Raw genomic sequence first — 22,026 nt, 5'->3', positions numbered from 1 at the left:
CTCTCTGCCTCCCCTTCGGATCCCCCTCCAATTTTTTGCTGCCCTGAGCGCGATTGCTGGCGGTTCGATTGCTAGTGCGAACAGCAGCGGGGACAGTGGGCATCCTTGTCTGGCGCCCCTGTGCAGCTGGAAGTATTGGGAGTTGGTATTGTTGGTCCGTACGCTAGCCAGGGGAGCGTTGTATAAGAGCTTTACCCAAGCGGTGAACCCTGTTCCAAGCCCGAACCGCTCCAGTACCTATATGAGGTATTTCCATTCGACTCTGTCGAAGGCCTTTTCTGCGTCCAGGGAGACGATCACCTCTTGTGTTCTCTCCCCGGAGGGGGTCATTATCACGTTCAGCAGGCGCCTGATGTTCGAGGTAAGCTGTCTACCTTTGACGAAGCCCGTCTGGTCCTCTGTGACCACCTCAGGTACACAGTCTTCTAGCCTTTTGGCTAGGATTTTGGCCAGTATTTTGGTGTCTGTGTTCAGCAGAGGTATGGGTCTGTATGACCCACATTCCGTTGGGTCTTTGTCTTTCTTAGGTATCAGCGAGATTGAGGCCTGTGCTAACGTGGGTGGCAGTGTGCCCCTAGCTAGCGAGTCTGTGAACATCTCCCGCAGGTGCGGGGCCAGCGCTGTCGCAAATTTTTTGTAGAAGTCCGCCGGGAATCCGTCCGGTCCCGGCGCCTTCCCCGTCTGCATGGAGCTAATGCTGTCCTTGATCTCTCCCAGTGCTAGTGGTGCTTCCAGGTCCCGTTTTCTGCCCTCTCCCACGACTGGTATGTCCAGTCCATCAAGGAACCGGTTCATCCTAGCCTTCCCCGTTGGGGGCTCTGAGGTGCACAGCTCTTAGTAGAAGGCCTTGAAGGTTTTGTTAATCCTCTCTGGTTCTGTTTCCAACGTGCCTCCGGTACCCCTGATTTGCGCAATTTCTCTGGTGGCTGCCTGCTGTCTCAGCTGGTGTGCCAACAGGCGGCTGGTTTTGTCTCCGTGTTCGTACAGGGTCCCGCGCGCCTGGTGGAGTTGGTGCACTGCTTTCCTGGTGGAGAGCAGGTCAAAGTTCCTTTGTAGTTCTTTCCTCTCCGCCAGGAGCTCTACTGTCGGGGCCTCGGAGTATTTACGGTCTACCTCCAGTATGGAGTCGACCAGCTTCTGCCTAGCCACCCTTTCCTCCCTATCTCTTTGCGCTTTGAAGGCAATGATTTCCCCTCTTAGTACGGCCTTAAGCGCTTCCCAGAACGTGGAGGGTGAGATCTCCCCGTTTTGGTTGTTCTCCGTGTACTCTGCTATGGCCCACGCTATCCTTTCGCTGAAGGCCTTGTCAGCTAGTAAGGCACCGTCCAACCTCCATGTGGGGCGCTGGGCCCTTCCCGTCTCTAGCCGCACGTCCATGTAGTGTGGAGCGTGGTCTGATATCACAATTGCGGAGTATTCCACTTTGTCTATCCCTGGAAGCACCGTTTTCCCCACCACAAAGAAGTCAATTCTGGTGTACACGTTGTGTACTGGGGAGAAGAAGGAGAATTCTTTCTCCCCCAGGTGGGCGAACCTCCAGGGGTCCACTGCTCCCATCTGCTCCATAAAGTGACTGAGTTCCCTTGCCATGCTTGAGGATTTTCCCGTTTTGGGGTTTGATCTGTCCGTCTTTGGATCCTGTACACAGTTGAAGTCCCCCCCCCCCCCCCATGATTAGTCGATGCGTCGCTATGTCCGGGATTTCTGCCATGGTCTTTTTGATGAACCTCGTGTCGTCCCAGTTGGGCGCGTACACGTTGACTAGAACTAGCGGTGCCCTATCCAGGGCCCCGCTGACCATGACATACCGCCCCCCTGGGTCTGTAACCGTCTTTGTCGCCCTAAACATTGTCCTCTTGCCGATCAGGATCGCCACCCCCCTGGCCCTTGTCCCATAGCAGGAATGGTAGGTTTGTGATCAGCATAGTTGGGGGGCTCATTATATCCCCCTCTTCGCCGATCAGCCATCCCCTTTTTTGGACCCGCCTCCAGCCCATGCTCCGCGCCTCCACCAGCCTGCCCCCAGGCAGCCTCTGCCCCCAATCTCCTCTCTGTCCCTTGACCCACGTCCCTCCCTCGTCAGCAGAACATTCCCCCCCCCCCCCCCACTTAGTAACAACACTCTGTAACCCAACCCCTTTGATAAACCAAACATATGCTAGCCCGCCCAGCTAGCATGGTGGCCCCGATCCCTGACGCCGGATAGTCTCCCACCTATGGTTCCCGCCCCAACCCCTGCTGATACAAAAATACCCCAACAACAAACAATCCCCACACAATTGCGCAACAGAGACACCAAAATCTAACCAAGCACACCTCCATCCCCCAACTGTGCAAATGAAAACCTTAACTCACACAGTTCTGCCACTGGTCCCAAGTCAATATAGAAGGCATTGCAAACAGCTTCCACAAAATGAAAAACGAAAAGCCTTTTCTTTTTTAAGGAACAGAGAAACAAAAAGAAAAAGCAAAAAACACGAACGCTGCAGCAAAGTTCAAAAGTTCTCAATCCACCACCAGTCCTTTCTTTTTCACGAAGTCCAGCGCGTCTTCAGGCGACTCAAAATAAAAGTGCTGTTCCTCGTACGTGACCCAGAGACGGGCCGGATACAACAGTCCGAATTTCACCCTTTTCTTAAAAAGGACCGACCTAATCTAGTTGAAGCCTGTTCTTCCCCTGGCCACCTCCACACTCGGGTCTTGGTAGACCCGCAGGATACTATTGTCCCACTTACAGCTCCGTGTCTGCTTGGCCCACTGTAGAATGCGTTCCTTATCCAAGTACCTGTGGAATCTCACCACCATTGCTCTTGGGGAGGGTGGGGGGTGGGTCTCCCGTTCACGACTTCCTAGCAATGCTCTGAGCCCTGTCCACCTCCAAGGATCGGGAGAATGGCCCATCTCCCAGCATATTAAGGAAGTCTTAACTATGCATTAGAAAGGCATAGTATGATCAGATCAAGTCAACATAGTTTTCGTAAAGAGGAATCTAGTTTGACAAATTTATTGAGAGTTTCTTTTGAAGATGCAATTATAGTAGAAAAGATAATGGAGACCCAGTCAATGAAGTATCTCTGGATTCTAAACGTTTGCTTAAAAATGTATTGGACTTTGGTGAGACCACAGCTGGAGTACTCCATGCAGTTTTGATCGCCACCTTTAAGAAAGGATATACTTGCATTGGTGGCCGTATAGCAAACGTTCGCTAAATTGGTCCTTGGGATGAAGGATTGTCCCATGATGAGAGGCTGAGTAAATGAGCCGATATTCTCTGTTTAGGAGAATAGAGGTGATCTCATTGAGGGGTGCAAGGTTCTGAAGGAGACTTGATAGGGTGGATGCTGATAGACTGTTGGGGAAATCTAAAATGGATGCACAGTCTAAGGATTAGGAGCCGATTATTTAAGATGAGATGAGGAGACATTACTTCAGTTAAAGTGTTGTGAATCTATGAAATTCTCTACCCCAGAGTGTTGTAACCACCTAGTGCACCACCTCGCTTTTTGTTCAATATTACTTGGAGCGGCTCTTAGTGCAGTCAGCGTTTCCTTATTCGAACCTCTCGTATAATTGATAAGAGTTGACTGCTTTGCTTCAGTGACAGATTTCATCACACCGGACCAGTCCTTGCTTCCAATATGTTGAGAGTGCGGCATCATAGATAATGTTTCAAAATATGTTCCATTTCACTTCTACACTGTGGGGAATTGCCAGAGTGCCTGTTCAATCAAGTCGCAGAACTGTTGTGTTTTGTCTGGGGAGGCACTATGGCTAATATTGATACGAGGACAGTATATCTTCTTTGAATTAAAATAGCTTCTACATCCTCATTCTAGTTCACATCAAAGAGTGACCTGTACCACAGCCAATGCTGTGGTAGCTATGTGTATTGGGAATGTATTCAGATAGTCATGCCTGGTGATGGTCGTACTCAGCTGCTGCCAATGCCCTGACCTTGGATGTCTCCAGGAAACCTTGTGGCATAGTTTGTTCTGAAAGAAGATGTTCGTTACATAAAACTTGTGGTCGCAGCAAAGCTCAAGCAATGTCAGTCTGTTCTAAATTATCTTTTTTACGCCATGATGCCCGAGACGCAAGGGCCATGCCTCATGGTCAGTGCCCACTCTTGCGTTGAAATCCCCCAGTAGGTAAAGATGTTCTGACGTGGGGATTCTGCGGATAATAGTCTCAAGCATCTCATGAAATTGATTGATTGCCTCGAGTGGAGCATAGAAGCCAAATTGAAGAGAAAATGCTGGAATATCGCAGCAAGTCTGGCACCATCTGTATGGAGAGAAAAGTGTTAATGTTTCGAGTCCAGATGACCCTTTGTCAAAGCTGGCAAAGATGCCAAATTGTAGGATAGTGAATACTGAGGAAGATTGCAACAGCAGGTCATTAATAAACTTTCAGAACGGGAAAAGAATTGGCAAATCAAGTTCCGAGAAATGTAAAATCGTACATTTTGGTAGGAAGAATAACAAAGCCACTTAGTTTATGGAAGGTGCACGTCTTGGTGGAGTCGTGAAACAAAGGAACTCCAGAGTACAAAAACATCAATCATCAAACGTTGTGCTGCAGGAGAAAAATAGAAGCGCAAGCTAAGTGCTTAGCTTTATTTCCAGAGGGATAACATTGAAAAGTAGAATGGTAATGCTAATCCTGTATTGAACCTTGGTTAGACGACACTTGGGGTACTACGTGCAGTTTGCTATGTGCGGCACTGGAGAGGGTGTGGAGAAGATTTACAAAATGATGGTAGAAATGTGTGAGCATGCAAATGAGAAAAGGACTGACAGGCTGGCTATCTTGTGAAAAAAGCAGGCCTGCTAGAGATCCTCAAAATTATGAAAGGTTATTAATAGATATAAGGAGAATGTTTCCACTTGTGGGGAAAACCATAACTTTGACTACCAATGTAGACACTCACTGAAGGGAACAGTATAGATGTGTTCAAAGGGAAGCCAGACAAGCATATGAGCGCAAAGGGAGTAGAGTACTATGCTAGATCTAGATGATGAAAGTAGGGAGGGGGATTGAGTGGGGAATAAATGTATGGTCAAATGACCTGTTTAGTGCTGAATAGGCGTTGTCATAGTGTGCTGAATATCCGATGTAACAGTGCGTGCAGGGGTGATTAATTGACAAAAAGGTTGATGGTGCATTTGTAGCATTTGCCATGCAACATGGTGTTTGTCTAAAACCTCGGAGTTTTGAAAATGATAAGAATCCCTAAAGCAATTCAGTCTTTACTGATTTTATTCTTGTGCTAGTTAGGTGAGGAATATGAATGCAACAAAATTGATTTTTTTTTTTGTTCACCCTTGTCACCCGAAGACCCATTACTGAAACTTGCAGCCTTGAGTGGATGTCATCCTTGAATCGAGGGGACAGCCAATAATTCCAATAGCAAAGAAATGTAGCATTTTAAATTAGTAGAATTCTAAATTTTCTGTTTGCCAGAAATGAGTTTCTCCCAGCTACCCAAAAGGGAACAAGAATACCATCATATTACAAAATGATACAAATCAACAGTACTATGGTCAGTGAACTTCAAAAGAAAAGTCAGATGGGCACAAATCTGATACCAGACACACTCTAATTTCTCCCCACCACCTGACCCTCAAGGGTCTGGCAATAGTCTGAAAAAGTGTTTGGAAGTGTTTTTAAATTTCTTGTTTTCAATGTGGCATTATTATGTATCCTAATACATTTAATTTTGTAATTATGTTATATAATATCTTTGTTTGTCTATCCTTGCTGAAATCGAAACTCTGACAATGAGTATTAAAGATGCAAACTTATGACTTACCACACTGGTGCTGCAAACTGGCACAACATAACTGGGTATAAGTGAGGTATATAAGAACATAGCTTTATCTGAACAATTTATTTTCCCAAGAAAAAAATAAAGTTGTGACTGGATTGGGAAAAAAAACTAATTAGAACCACTCCTTTCATATGTTAAAATACCCTTTCTGTTAATTAGTAAATGTTGGGTGTCAAATTATGTTGGGAGTAATGGAGCACCAGAAATGTGATTCTTAGCAGAGCAATATATTTTGCATGCACTTTCCGAAGGAATCTCTGCTGTGCAAACAGCTATGGATTAGCAATCAAGTGATTGGGAAGATTAATGACTACCCATGTAGCTAGCTAATTTAGAACAATATCTGCTAATTAATTGCAAATTATCTGCTTTCACTGTTGAGCCTCAAGGAAAGGTTTGGCGGGTGGAGGTGGGGAATGCAAACGAGTTAAGATTTTTGTCCCACAGATTGATTTGGTGGTGACAAGTAACTAATCATATGCATTTCAATTCATTAAAAAGAAACCCAATGTCAATGCTGAAAATGCTCTCCTGTTGCCATTGTTTGTAACTGACTTTGCAAATATGGCATTATGTTTGCTCTATGATAATGAAGAAAGAGTTGCTTGGCCTAGTTAACTTGCAGGTCTTTAAAAAGTTTTGATTGAATCATCTTGACATGCTATCTTACTAATTTAAAAAGGCAAAGATGAGTTCTTCATTGATGGCAGCGATTTGTTGTAGTGAAAGTTTTTGACAAAAGAGCTTGGAAGCAAGTTCAGTCTTTATGAATCCTGTTGGTGCCTGTTGTTGCCAGATGATCATTGAATGTTTCCTGCAGCTTATTTACTGACATTTTCTGTTTGGTCAAGAATGAAATTGCTCCAGATTGATGCTTCTATCGACGAAATTGCTGTTATATTTGTTTAATTGCAATTGCATCAGGCTGGTATACAATAATGATTCATGTGCCCCTTCTGCAATGGACGCATGGACTAAAAATTGCTGTGTACATGTCCCTTGCATGTTCTGTTTGCTCTACCTTGTGTCGTCTCTGGTGAAAAATGTGCATGTTCTATATGTAAAATTGTTTTTGTACTTTAAATTGTGCACATTTAAAAAAAAAAAATGTTTTTATTGGCATTTTTCAGTTTTACAGACTAAAACTTTGAGTCCGATATTTATAACTTATAAAGTTTCTTATTTGCATACATCTCTCTTGGTATATCTTCTCTCCCTGCACCCCCTCCCTGTTGTCCCCTCCTTGCTATCCATCTCTTCTAACCTGGGTATTCTATAGTTGAGCTGCTGTTCTTTTCACCCCCCCCCCCCCAATGCAGTTTTTGTTGCAGAATTGTGGGGGGGACTATGACTACTTCCCGTCCCGTCTCCCCCCCCCCCCCCCCCCCCCCCCCCCACACCATGCTTCTCCCTGAGGCTCCCCTGGGTTTCCTCCTTGTTTCATCCCCCCCCCTTGTACCTTCTTGTATTGTGTGTTCTTATCTGCCCCCCCCATCCCCTGTTGTGCCTCCCTCTTTCCCTAGTCACTGTTGGCCTCAAACAGGTCTTAGAACAGGCCGAGGAATTGCCCCCGCGTTTTGTGGAAGCCCTCTTACGATCTCTGATGGCTTACTTAATAATCTTCTCGTGGAGAAATTCAGCCAGGTCTACCAGCCAGTCTGCAGCTGTTGGTGTTGGTGCAGGATTCTCCGGTGTGAGATTAGGGAAGCAAAAGCAAGGGCATCGGCACCCTTCCCCATGTGTAGCTCAGGCTTTTCCGATACCCTGAAGACAGCCACCCTCTGGCACGGCTCCACCCTCACCCCCACAACAGTGGACTTTTCCTCGAAGAAGGATGTTCAAAACCCTACAAGGCTGGGGCAAACCCAGAACATGTGGGAGTCGTAGGCCGGGCCTTCCTGGCACCGTTTACATTTATCTTCCACCTCCGGGATAACTTCATTCGGGTTCTGTGCACCACCTTGAACTGCATGAGGCTGAGCCATGCACAGGAGGAGGTGGAGTTGGCCCTACACAGTGCTTCGCTCCAGAGTTCCCAACCCACTTTCGCCCCCAGTTCGTCATCCCATTTTCGTCTGGCTTCGTTCAGTGGTGGTCTTGCCCTGTCCAATAACAGTCCATAGATGTTCCCGCAATTCCCCCCTTCCTTACTGTGCATGTTTATCAGTTCCTCTAATAGTGTGTCTCTCGGGGTCTTTGGGTTAAATTATGCACATTTAATGTGTTTATTGGAAACGCATAAGTAATTGTTACTCCTTGTCCAGGCTGTGATGGAACTATTGTGTTAGTGGTATTCTCCCGTGTCTGCGTGGGTTTCCTACGGGTGCTCCGGTTTCCTCCCACAAGTCCTGAAAGATGTGCTGTTAGATAAATTGGACATTCTGAATTCTCCCTCTGTGTACTCACTAAGGGACTAAGGGATTTTCACAGTAACTTCATTGCAGTGTTAATGTCAGCCTACTTGTGACACATGATGTTTACAATATATCATAGTGCACATTCTGGCCATTGTTGCTATAAATCATTTAAAATCCTTTATGGTTCTTTTTAACATTCTTCCTCTATATGCAATTTTTAATATTCAAAATGGGTGTTGAATGAAATTTAAAGAAACAAAAAACATTTTTATAGTAACGCGATTAACTGCAAGTTGAATTGTCTATTTTATGTTTCGTTTAATGGCTTAATAAATCGTAAGTAATAACTTGAATGCCTCAGGATATCTTGAAAGCCCAGGCTTGGAACTGATTTTTGTGCATAACCCCAAGCTACACTTGGATTGTGCAGTCCGAGCATGTATAGTATACTTTATTTCCCATGATGCATCAGGACCATACGATCAGCGATAGAATTGATTTTTTTTTTTGTTCCTACAGTTAGCATGTTTTACTTGGCTTTTCAAATAATCTTAAGTCAGGAGAATAATTTCAGAAGTTTTATTAAGGTAAAATATTACTAAAATCTTAAAAGAGGCTGTGTATGTGTTTGCGCGATCACTTCTGATCACCTAGCTGTTTTTTCAATAAACTTCAGGAATTACGTTAACCTGGGAGTGAAAAGACAGGGAAGAAGTAGAGAGAGTGAAGTAATGAAATAAAAGGAAAGATAGCGATTGGAAAGTGAAGGAAGAGCATGAAATGGAAGGTAGAGAATTGGAGGAAGTATGAGTAATTAGAAGGGAGAATGGAGAGAGCTGAGGTATGTCTGCTTTCGTCACATTTTTATGTATTTCTGGTAAGAACGAAATGAGTTTGTGAATGGGTTGAACTTTCAAAACATATGGTGATCAATATTGTCTGTTTGGTGATACAGCCTTGTTGGCAGATTTTTGGACTAGCTTTCTGTACATTTGTTGACTCTTTTCAAAAGCTTTAGCGATGTAAATTTCATTCAGTAGATCTAAGTAAGATCAACAAAGAACAAAGAAAAGTACAGCACAGGAACAGGCCCTTCAGCCCTCCAAGCCTGCGCCAATCATGCTGCCCATTTAAACTAAAATCTTCTACACTTCCAAGGTCCGTATCCCTCTATTCCCATCCTATTCATATATTTGTCAAGACACCCACTACCCTCTGTGTTAAAAAAAAACTTGCCTCGTATATCTCCTCTAAACCTTGCCCCTCGCACCTTAAACCTATGTCCCCTAGTAATTGACCCCTCCACCCTGGGAAAAAGTCTCTGATTATCCACTCTGTCTATGCCCCTCATAATTTTGTAGACCTCTATCAGGTCGCCCCTCAACCTCCGTCGTTCCAGTGAGAACAAGCCGAGTTTATTCAACCTCTCATAGCTAATTATTCATAGCTAATGCCCTCCAGATCAGGCAACATCCTGGTAAATCTCTGCTGCACCCTCTCTAAAGTTTCCACATCCTTCTGGTAATGTGGCGACCAGAATTGAACACTATACTCCAAGTATAATGCTTAAAAATAAAACTAGCATTTTATTTTTAAGGTGGACAGGTAAATAAGGTAATTAAGAAAGAATACGGGCACTTGCCTTCATCAGTCGTACCATAGATTGGGGAGTGGGGAGGTTATGTTGGAGCTTTACAGGACTTTGAGCCACAGCTGGAGAACTGGGTTCAGTTCTTGTCACCACACTATATGATGTGATTGCACTCGAGAGGGTGCAGAGGAGATTCATTAGGATGTTACCTGAGAAGGAGCTTTTTAGCTATGAAGAGAGGCTGGGTAAACTCTAGATTTATTTTTTGAGCAGAGAAGGCTGAGATGGGACCTGATTGAGGCGTGTAAGAGGCAGGAAACCTCACATCTTTAAAACGTGCTTGGCTGAGCACTTGAAATGCCATAACATTCAAGGCTATGGACCAAGATAGCTGGGAAGTGGGATTTGTGTAGATTTAGAGTAGGTTTTCGTCAGTGCAGGCTTGATGGGCTGAAGAGCCTCTTCTGTACTGTATGATTTTATGATTCTATCTACATGTACAACACAAGGACATTATCTTAAAATGATAGCAAACCCACTTTTTAGTGAGATCAAGAAGTAATTTTATACAAAAGACAGTGAAAATTTGGGACTTTCAGATTTTCAACACTGGTTTTGTTTGGTAAGGTATCAAGAGATTTGGATCAAGGTCGTCAAATGGAGTTGAAATGCAGACAAATCATGATCCAGTCGAATGGCAGAGAATCTGGAGGTGCTGAAAGGGTGCCTACTTGAATGACCGGGTCATATCCCCGATGGTTTCAGCCCCATAAACTTCAATTTTGCATCAATTGGCTGTCTGAGTTAAGATGAAAGGTCCTCCAGAATTTAACCACATGTAAAAATATGATCATAAGATGTAATCACTCAACTGAGTTTATTCTGGTTTATTTCAGCACAAAATAGTGTGAAACTGCAAGTAGTAAATATTTTTACACCAAAAGGACCCCCTTTATTCGTGAAAAAAAGCACTTATTTGCTATTAAAATACTTTATCAACTTTGGATATTGCATGTTGCTGCCTGATTTGACCAAGATCAATTAATTATTTAATTTATTCTTCTTTTCTGCCACTTGCTTTTTTTTCAGGTCACCTATGAAATACACAAGGAGAGCTTGGCTAGAATGTTTGAAGAATACCAAAGACAAGATGAAAGCACAAAGCAAGCTTCGACAATTCAAACCATCTGTGAGGTTAGCAGCACACACGAAACCATTGTTCAGAAAGATACTTTTGAGGTCAAGAGCGTACCTCATTATGAAAATGTTGACAAGCAATTAGAAAAAGCAGACGTTTTCAAGCAATTTGAAGGCAACCAGGAAACCAGTACTGTAAACACGGAAGTGCAGCAGGAAAGTTTGGAACAGATAGACAAAATTAAGGGAGCAACTGTAACGTCTAATGATTCTGAAGTAGAAAAGGTGGCAGTACAAGTTGATCAGATATCAAAAGAGCTACAAGATTCTTTGGAAAGTTCCAAAGTGGAGAAATCTGAAGTAACTGAAGTATGTATAGACGATTTGGACTGTTCAGCTGTTTCTTCAACTGGGTGTTCAGCTAGTTCAATGCAGGTCTTAGAGGAAATTCCTTCAGTTCCTTCATCGTCGGTCAAGGAGAAAATAGCATCAGAAAATACCGTAAATGAGCAAGAACATAATGTTGCATCAGAACATAGTGATCCAAAGATTGATATGATAGAACATTCGACCAATGGGCAGCATGAGAACAGTATAAATGGAAAAGAGAACAGTGTGACAGAACTTCATGCCATTTCTCAAGATCGAAATAGTACATCGACTTCTGAATCCAAAGACAATGTAAGTTGTTCAGAAGCAGTTCCAAATCATTCTGCACCTGTCATACAGGAAGAGGTGGTCAAAGTGAAAAAAGAGATTGCAAAATTGCCAACAGAATCGATTACTGGACCTTTAAGGCAGCTGGACAGCCACACTGCTGGAACCAGCACTCCGAGCAGTAATAACCTGAATAAAGATATTGGAACAACTGCCACAAAAACTCGAGAGTTGAGAGTCCCATCTGCTAAAGAAATTGCTCGACTGGATGTGTCTAGTGTTGCATCTGATACTGAGAGATTGGAACTTAGAGCAAGTATAAGTCCAGAATCTACAATTGTACCAAAACTTCCCTATCAGGTAATAAACTTTATTGTAATTAAAAGTTAAAAAGACAGCGTCACTTTGCATTTTGGGGTAAACAGAATGACTACCATGTCGTCTTAATTTTATTGGGTGTTGGAGTCATGGACTAAAATAATAGTCTTGCCTTCAAATGTTCAGCAACTTTGAGAGGTTTTCCTCTGCTGTTTTTCAGTTTTTGCTTTTGTTTGAAACTAATTAGTTGGAGATAATCAAAATTAAAAAAAATGAGGAACACTCTGGAGTCGGGAATCACCTGTGGAGAGAAACTGAGCAAATGGTAAAGAGGGTGACCTACCACCAGTATTTTCCTTTTGTGTTACTTGGTTACTGTTTGCCACTGCAGTGTTTTTGTCCATACTTCATCAAGCTGGTGGAAATCCATCCTGTACTCCCTTTATCTTGTAACTTCCTACGGCATTTTGCACTATAATTTTTATTGGAATGAGCTAATGAAGGCATTGCAATTAATCTCGTCTGTAATTGAAATGAAGTTGTGCTTCATGAAATTTTGCTTTGCCAATTTATTAAGTAGTTTTACTTCAGTAAAATGCTTTTATGAGAATTGAAGAGTCCTGTTTTTGGCCTAGCTGCCCTACGAAGGGAACCATTAATAGATAGAATTAAATTTTCATAATTCACCTGTTTTGTATGAAGTTATTTGTATTATTTTAGTATTGTTTTAAATTGAAGCATGTGAAAATTAAATTGCTTTACATAACAGTCCTGACCTGAACTTACTGAAATCATTCCTGATTCTGGAAGGTTGTAATATGCCTATTTGACGGGCCCTTTGATATTAGAGCTGCACGGTGACACAGTGGTTAGCATTGCTGCTTCACAGCTCCAGGGTCCTGGGTTCAATTCCGGCCTCGGGTGACTGTGTGTGTGGAGTTTGCACTTCTCCCCGTGTCTGCGTGGGTTTGCTCCGGTTTCCTCCCACAGTCTAAAGATGTGCAGGTTAGGTGGATTGACCATGCTAAATTGTCCCTTAGTGTCCAAAAGGTTAGATGGGATTACTGGGTTACAGGGATAGGGTGGACGTGTGGGCTTAAGTAGGGTGCTCGTTCCAAGGGTCGGTGCAGACTCAATGGGCCAAATGGCCTCCTTCACTGTAAATTCTATGATAAGATGCTGTTCCAGTGAAGCAAAGCAGGGAAGCACAAGACAGAGGGGTGGGAGTGGGATGTAGACTTAAAATGGCAAGAGACCGGAAACAGGATCATGCTTGCTGACTGAAAGGAGGTGTTCAGCAAAATGATTGACCAATCTTTGTTTGGTGTCTCAATTCCACATTATGAACAATGCAGTGTAATAAACTGAAACATGTCCAACTAAATTGCCGTTCACCTGATCCTGGACATTGGAAAAGGAGGTGGTGAAAAGACAGGTGTTGTATCCCATCCATTTGAGCAGGAAGATTTCCCTGAGGGTAGAAGTCTGGATAATGAGATGGATGTAGCTGAGGGCTGTGTCAGCCATGTTGGAAATAAATCCTCAGTAAATGACAAAAAAGATATGTTGGAAGCATTGATGTGGTAGATCATTAGTCCAGATGAAATGTAAGTGTGAACAAGGATGGACTCACAGCAGATATTGCTTGTTGGCCTATTCCCAGAAATGAAGAAAGACAAGTTAAAGAAGGAAAGAATCAGAGATGGACCATATGAGGAGAAGGGAGGGAAATGAAAGCAGAGTTAATTTAAATTTTCCAGTTTGAGGCAAGAGCAGGAAATGGAACTGATAGTCAAAACTGTACTGGAAATAGGGATGAGAAAGAGGGCCTCACTAGGATGACTCTGTGCACCTCACGAGGAGGAAGGCCCATAGAAAGGTCCTGTAGAAAACCCTTTTATTTAGAAGGAGTGAATGGAGTCAAATATGAGGACTAGTTCAGACAGGCAGAGGAGAGTGATGGTTGATGGATCTAGTTGAATCTCAGTTCAAGGAAAAAAGCCCACAGGCCATCTTGGTTTGAGGGACTGGAAGTCCATGGAAAAAGAGGTGGTTGGGACCAGGGAACTGTTGAGATTGGAGGAAGGCATCAGAAATGCTACAGATGTAGATTGCAGGAGGCTGGATTAAGCTTACAATTTCCCTTGTCATCCATGGTTCCTGAATCCTGCCATTTCTATCCTTCATTTTTGCAGGGACATGCCTGTCCTGCACTTCAGTAAACTGGTCTTTAAAAGCCTCCCACATGCCAGACGTGGATTTTCCCTCAAACAGCCGCTCCGAATCCACATTCCCCAGTTCCTGTCTAATTTGGATGTAATTGGCCCTCGCTCAATTAAGCATCCTCACCCGCGGGCCACTCTTGTCCTTATCCATAGCTACTTGAAATCTTATGGAATTATGGTCACAAAGCCCAAAATTCTCCCCCACTGGAACATCAATCACCTGGCCTGGCTCATTCCCGAATACCAAGTCTAATATGGCCCCTTCCCTGGTTGGATTGTCAACATACTACATCAAAAAGCCCAAATTGCTCTCCATCCAAACCCCTGGTTGTAAGGGATTCCCAGTCAATATGGAGGAAGTTAAAATCGCCCATCACAATTACCCTGCTGTCCTCGCACCTTTTATCTGACTACACAACTGCTCCTCTATCTCCTGCAGGCTGTTGGGAGGTCTGTTACACTCCCAACATTGTGATTTCACCCGTCTTATTCCTGAGCTCCATCCAATGCCTCACTATAAAATCCCTCCAATGTGTCCTCCATCAACACAGCTGTGATCTGCTCCCTAATCAGCAATGAAACTCCCCCACCTCTTTTGTTTCCCCTTCTGTCCTGTCTAAAACAACAATATCCCAGAATGTTAAGGTGCCAGTCTTGTCCCTCTTTTATAATCTGTATTTATTCCCCACTCAACAAAAAAATCATTAAATATGACAGTGTTTTATTCAGCTTTCATGCTGTTTGCTCTGCTCTTTGTCCAGGTATCTCAATCAGAACTTGTAAGTCAACAAGGCCATGTATCTGATGAACAGAGAAGAGGGTCTAATCCTTCAGCACGTGCCTCCATGTTTCGTATTCCAGAATTTAAATGGTCTTCCATGCACCAACGCTTGCTCAATGATTTGCTCTTTTCCATAGAGACAGATGTACAGATGTGGAGGAGGTAAGTTATGCATATTGTTGCTGTATCCTAATGTCTTAAATCTGATGGTGTGCCATTTTTGAGTTTGTTGGGTAACATGTTGATTGTATATTGCTTAATATTGAATAGAGTCCCACCCCCTTTCATATTTCCTATAAAGTTATTGTATTTGGTTAACTTTCTTACAAACTTCAGTTTCATAAACTGTCAGCTATGTGTGCAACAGATGAGCGAGTGTTCAAAAAAAATAGCTATATCCCTTTTTTCCCCCCTTTGAGCAGCCATAACACAAAGACAGTGATGGATTTTGTTAACAGCAGTGAAAACATCATCTTTGTCCACAACACCATTCACCTTATCTCTCAGGTGGTAGATAACATCATAATGGCCTGTGGTGGGATCCTCCCACTTCTGTCTGCAGCTACATCTGCCACAGTAAGTACAAAATAATGGGTCAAACCGAATGAATTTCTCTTCTTATTAAGAATTGAACAGTTTTTTTGGTTGTTAGTGATTGACCTAAGCAGGGTCAAATATGACTGTCCCAACTGAAGGCACCGGTTACCTTGCATATGAGTTACAAATCACAAGGATTAAGAATATAAAATGTTTACATTCAACGATTCTATACATTCTATAGTGTACTATTCTATACACACTAACTATTTCACTTCAAAAATGAACACACGTGACAGTATATTCTAGTGCATTCTATTTTTTGACTGTCTTCTAGTTTTTTAAAAGCAGCAATTCACTTTGATGCATTTTTATTTTTATTTTACCTGCACATACAAACTTTGCATCTAATTTGTTTGGAAATAAAATATGACAACTTTTTCCAAATCAGTGATCAGAAAAATCCCAATTTAAAGCAATGGAAATTATAGGAATAATTTGGAATTGAATGTTTGAAAGAAGTTACAGTAAAAATACTTTGCTTAATGTCACCAATAATTTTGCTGCAGTGATATTGCATTCCTGTTTACGTCAAAATAAATAGTGCATTTCTGGGACAGACGGGAAAATTTTAATTGATTTAATTCTACACATTTCTTTATTTTTTAAATTTAGAATACCCAGTTATTTTTTTTTTCCAATTAAGGGGCAATTTAGAGTGGCGAATCCACCTAACCAGCATATCTTTGGGTTGTGGGGGTGAAACTCACGCAGACACTGGGAGAATGTGCAAACTCCACATGGACAGTGACCCAGGGCTGGGGATCGAACCCGGGTCCTCAGCGCCATAGTCGCAGTGCTAACCACTGCGCCACCGTGCTGCCCTAATTCTGCACATTTCTAAGTTACTCTCTGATTACTATTACAAATGCCTACCTCATAATCTAATGGAATTAACTCTTGAAGTAGTTTCATTTTTTATTAATTGTCAGACATTGGAATAAGCAGGCATTTATTTGTTCCGCTGCATCAATGATATTTGGCTCAAGATTTCCGTAGAAACTTAAATGTCTGAAAAGAATTGTGTATAAATATCCCCTGAAATAATTTAATATGCCCCTCCTGATTTAACCCCATTTTTCTCTTCAGTGCTTTTGCAGCACAAGTTGTTTATAATTTTTTATAAGTTGCATCATTGTGATTACTTCCAGGATCTCTTGTTCTCTAATTTGAATTATGTTTTAAATGTTGAGGAAATTGAATCCACATCTAACAAATGGCAGGACATTCACTGAGAGCATATAGTGGCTTTTTTTATTCAATACTTTAATGAAATGGGAAGAACTCTAATCAGCATATAATGCCCTGTATTTCCCCCATGTTATTATTGCTGACCATGCTGACAATGTGCATAAATAAAATCAAGGGCAATTTCTTTTGATCTCCATTTTTGCATTCAAAACACTATGATGAAGGTCCACTCTACCTTTGTGAGAGGAAAATATTCCAACTTTCGTTTTGAGATATTTCAGCATTATGACATTTAAATCATTGTTCATGCAATCCTTTCAGCCTGTTGCTCTGAGGTGACATGTGCCCATAAAAGCTCAGTTTGTTTTTCTTTCTGCATAAAGCATTCTGTCTTCATGCCTCAAATGAATTTCCATTGTTTTTAGTCAGAAATGTTCAAGTCTTGGCTCAATCCGTTCTGTTCAGATTTAGTAAGGTAGAAATATTTTGGCTTTTTGTTCACAATTTTGTACTGTTTCTGTTTCGGACACTATGCCAAGTTCAGTCATGCCTTTGTTGCATGCAGTGATTACTCTTCAGTATTTCTCACTGAAACTTGACATCTCAGTAGATTTTGGCTCCATTGAAACAGTTCCCATTTTCCCTCTCATTATTATGCTACTAGGTCATGTCTTCTGTAGCATATGGCCAAAGCTGAAAATAAAGAATTAGACTTGTAAATTGTCACTGTTAAAACATATCATTCTCACATCGGCACCTATTTTTCCCTCTGCTCTTTGCTTGCGTATGCTTTGCCTACTTCTCTCCAAGTCTCCAGGCCAAAAATAGTTCCAGCTTTAGCATTGAAACACACCTGTTATGTTTTCAAGTGTGAAACATTATGGGCAGTTTCACCACTAATATTTTCGATGGAGGTTATCCTTCTTTGTGTATGAACTATAGCAACTTGGTGCGATGATTAGCCTTCTATTTGAATAATAGAGTCGCCGCCTATTTAAGAACATAATGAATTAAAGACAGATTTATTATCATTTATAATGGTTTTAAAAACATTTTTCACAGCATGAATTGGAGAACATAGAACCAACACAAGGGCTGTCATTTGAAACCTCCTTGACCTTCCTTCAAAGGCTAATAGGTCTTGTTGATGTGCTGATTTTTGCCAGCTCGCTTAGCTTCACTGAAATTGAGGCTGAAAAGAACATGTCAAATGGAGGAATATTAAGACAGTGTCTGCGGCTAGGTGAGTATATTATGTAGAATGACCTGATACCTGAAGCTTCAAACACTAGTTTTAGAAAATCCATTTGCATCATATCCTTTTGCATTTAGTTTCCGTATATAGAGTGGCTTTCTCATAGACTACTGAAATTAAAGATTAACTGCAGATTACAGAATCGGATTTTTTTGCAATAAATTTTGTAAAATTTTTGAAAGATGCAAGTTGCATATCTTCTACTTGCCTTTCTGCAAAAAACCTGATCAGATTTTTTTTAGATGAAATTAAATTTCCACAGTTTTCAAAAGTCATTTTCAAAGCCAAAAGTATTTCACAAACATTATATGACTGGTTAACTCAGATGGTTAGAGCATGGTGCCAATAACCCCAAAGTTGCGGGTTCGATTCTCAAGTGGAGAAAAAAAATTCATAAAAAAAGATTTGGAAAGTGGAGCTGAGTCCAAAAATGATCAGCCATGATCTCATTAAATGGCGGAGCAGGCTCGAGGGGCCAGATGGCCTACTCCTGCTCCTAGTTCTTATGTTCATACTGGCCAGCAAGATAAACTCGCTTTGAGTCGTGTCATTTTTGGTTGCGATTCTTCAATGGTTTTGCTGAAAGTATTTGGGTAGCGCAGTGGTTAGCACTGGTGCCTCACAGCGCTCTGGGCCAGGGTTCAACTCTTGACATGCAAGAAATGAAAATGAAAATTGCTTATTGTCACGAGTAGGCTTCAATAAAGTTACTGTGAAAAGCCCCTAGTCGCCACATTCCGGCGCCTGTCCGGGGAGGCTGGTACGGGAATCGAACCGTGCTGCTGGCCTGCTTGGTCTGCTTTAAAAGCCAGCTATTTAGCCCAGTGTGCTAAACCATCCCCATTACAAAGGAGAACATGAAGAGTTTACGAGAGGGATTTAAAAAAAAAGGAAGGTAGAGAGGAACTATGCAATTAAATGATCAAGAACTATAAAACAAAATACCAAACTATTCACAGACACGTGAATAAGAAAAGGAAAGTTGGCATGGGAATAAGGCCAGCAAGGGAGAGGATAAAATTACAGGCAATGATAATGTAATGTCAGAAATATTAAATAATTACTTTCTTCAATATTTACCAGGAAGACAGACCAGCTGGATGTGATATCAGAAGAGATTAGCAATGATATCACCGCACTGAAATAAAAAGAGAAAAAATATTAAACCGAGAGGCAGTGGCATAGTGCTATTGTCACTGGACTAGTAATACAGAGACCCAGTGTAATGCTCTGGGGACCTGGGTTTGAATCCCACCATGGCAGATGGTGGAATTTGAGTTCAATAAAAGGAAATGTGTAATTAAAAGTCTAATGATGACCATGAAACCATTGTCAATTGTCAGAAAAAAACATTTGGTTCACTAATGTCCATCAGACCACCTGGTCTGGCCGACATGTGACTCTAGACCGAGCAATGTGGTTGACTCTTAAATTCCCTCAGGGATGGACAATAAATGCCAGTCCAGTGAGCCATGCCCACATCCCATTTTTAAAAAATGAATAAAAAAAAAAAAAATCCAACTCCTCAGATCAAAACCCCTAGTCGGGAAGGAATGCACATTTTAGATCAGGTAGTATTATAAAAAATTAATAATTTTTTTAAAGGAAGGTGCAGTCCCAGAGGTTTGGCACATAGCTAACATTGATTCTAATAAGAGGGAAGTTGGGGTATGCCCAGGGAACGAAAGCCCTGTCAGTTTAACATCTGTGGTAGGGCATCCCTACCGCAAGCAGAATTAGAAAAATACTTAGCAACCAAAGATAAAATAATAAATAGTCAACATGGATTTCAGAAGGCAAAAAGCTGCTTGACCAACCTCACTGAATTTTTGATGAAGTGATAAGAGAACAGAAAAGATTAATGTAATAGATGATCTAGTTTCCCAAAAGATCTTTGATAAGACACCACCTAATAGTTTAAGAATAAGGTCAGGGCATGTGGAGACCAAGGACAATAGAAATGTTCTGATGGAAGATCAAACGTTAACTCTGTTCCCCCTCCACAGATGCTGCTGGGCCTGCTGAGTATTTCCAGCATTTTCTGTTTTTATTTCAGATTTCCAGCATCTGCAGCGGTATTTTGCTTTTGGAGAAAGGACGGAATAGATAGATAATTAGTTACAAGGGGGTTGGGATGCAGGCAAGTTGGAATTGTGCAATATAACCTGTGGGGAGCAGTGAATGACAGAATGCAGCGTCAGAATTTCTGAATTCACCTGTGCGTGTGACAAATCCTCAAACTGCTATCAGATTCAACAAGATAATGGCAATTAATGGCAACAGTGTGCATCAAAATCATGTGGGCCTATATATATATATATATATATATATATCAGTGTTGTATATATCAGTGTTGTATATAATATATGAACACCAAGCAAGGTAAAACCCTAATTTAAAGGCTTGTATGTTCCTATATATGTATATAGACTTTTAATTGGGGTGCCTTTTAAATGGGCGTCTATTAATATTTTAATTTTATCCCTGTAATTATTCTGTGTCTCTTGTTCCTAGTTGGTTTACATTACTTGGTCTCGCCTATCACTTCTGCATCTCATTTCCCCTGTCACCAAATTTCTGTTGCCACTCTCGTGGACTTATCCAACATTAGGTGTCCTGAGAAGGTGTTAGCGGCATTTATGATTAACGGCTGTCGGCCACGTGCAAGGATCACGAGTTAACCATGTAATGTGGAATTGGAGCCTTGTGAAAAATGTCAGATCCCCTTCCTTGAAGAGCATTCATGAACCAAGAGTCTTTTGCATTCATCTAGAAAGGCTATTGGGGCTCTGGTTTGGCATCTCATTTGAAAAATGGCATCTCTGGCACCTTTGTCAATGTATGTGCTTTCCTCTGTGACAGGGATTGAATCTATAACCTTCAGACTCTGAGATTGACCTAAATTGATATGTGAATATATTGAAAGAATAACAGTATGGGGCAACACGGTAGCATGGTGGTTAGCATAAATGCTTCACAGCTCCAGGGTCCCAGGTTCGATTCCCGGCTGGGTCACTGTCTGTGCGGAGTCTGCACGTCCTCCCCGTGTGTGCGTGGGTTTCCTCCGGGTGCTCCGGTTTCCTCCCACAGTCCAAAGATGTGCGGGTTAGGTGGATTGGCCATGCTAAATTGCCCGTAGTATCCTAAAAAGGTAAGGTTAAGGGGGGGGGGGGGGGGGGGGGGGGGGGTTGTTGGGTTACGGGTATAGGGTGGATACGTGGGTTTGAGTAGGGTGATCATGGCTCGGCACAACATCGAGGGCCGAAGGGCCTGTTCTGTGCTGTACTGTTCTATGTTCTATGTTCTAAGTATAGTTTCTTTTTGTATGTGAATTCTTTACAACATCTAGGTTTTGGTTCTCCCACCATGACCTGCCTGCAGCCTTTAACACAGTTGACCATGGCAGTTTCCACCACCTCATCCCCACTGTTATCCGGCTGGGTGGGATTACTCTTGCCTGATTTCATTCATATCTATTTGTAGCCAGCATGCCTATTGCAATTGCATCTCCTCTTCCCATACTCTTACCTCTCATGCCCCATAGGAATTATCCTTGACCTCCTCCTTTTTCTCAACTACACGCTGATCCTGAACAGCATGGTCCAAAGCACTGCGTTAGTTTTCACATATATGCTGACATCACCCAGCTCCCCACCACCACTGCCTCTCTCAACCCTACCACTTATTATCACATTGTCGGACTGATTATCTGACATCTTGCATTGGATGAGCTGAAATTTCCACCCATTAAATATTGGAAATACTGAAACCATTTTTTTTTGTCCCTGCTCCAAACCCCATTCCATAGCTACTGACTTCATTCCTCTCCTTGGCAACAGTCTGGGATTAAGCCAGTTTATTCTCAACTTTAGTATCACATTTGAACCTGAGATTCGCTGTTTACTGTCTGTTTTCACCTCTATAATATCGCCCGACTTCACCCCGCTTCAATTTATCTGATGCTGAAACCTTCATTCATGCCGTTGTCAACTCTAGACTTGAATTTTCCGATGCACTCTTGGCTGGTCTTGCACATTCTACTCCCCACAAACTTGAGGTCACCCAAAGCTCTGCTACCCATGTCTTA

The 22,026-nt window shown here is 42.2% G+C and overlaps 1 protein-coding gene across 1 annotated transcript in view; it reads left to right on the top strand.

Moving 5' to 3' along the window:
* lrba (LPS responsive beige-like anchor protein) overlaps window positions 1–22,026 on the top strand; it is a 981,767-nt gene that overhangs the window by 189,023 nt on the left and 770,718 nt on the right. Inside the window, 4 exon segments of the mRNA XM_038791976.1 lie at window positions 10,868–11,932; window positions 14,877–15,058; window positions 15,319–15,472; window positions 17,747–17,927. Of these exon segments, the coding sequence (XP_038647904.1) occupies window positions 10,868–11,932; window positions 14,877–15,058; window positions 15,319–15,472; window positions 17,747–17,927 (1,582 nt within the window).

The sequence above is a fragment of the Scyliorhinus canicula genome, chromosome 3 (assembly GCF_902713615.1).
Source record: "Scyliorhinus canicula chromosome 3, sScyCan1.1, whole genome shotgun sequence".
Taxonomy (NCBI): Eukaryota; Metazoa; Chordata; class Chondrichthyes; order Carcharhiniformes; family Scyliorhinidae; genus Scyliorhinus; species Scyliorhinus canicula.
This window is presented reverse-complemented; position numbering and strand designations above follow the sequence as displayed.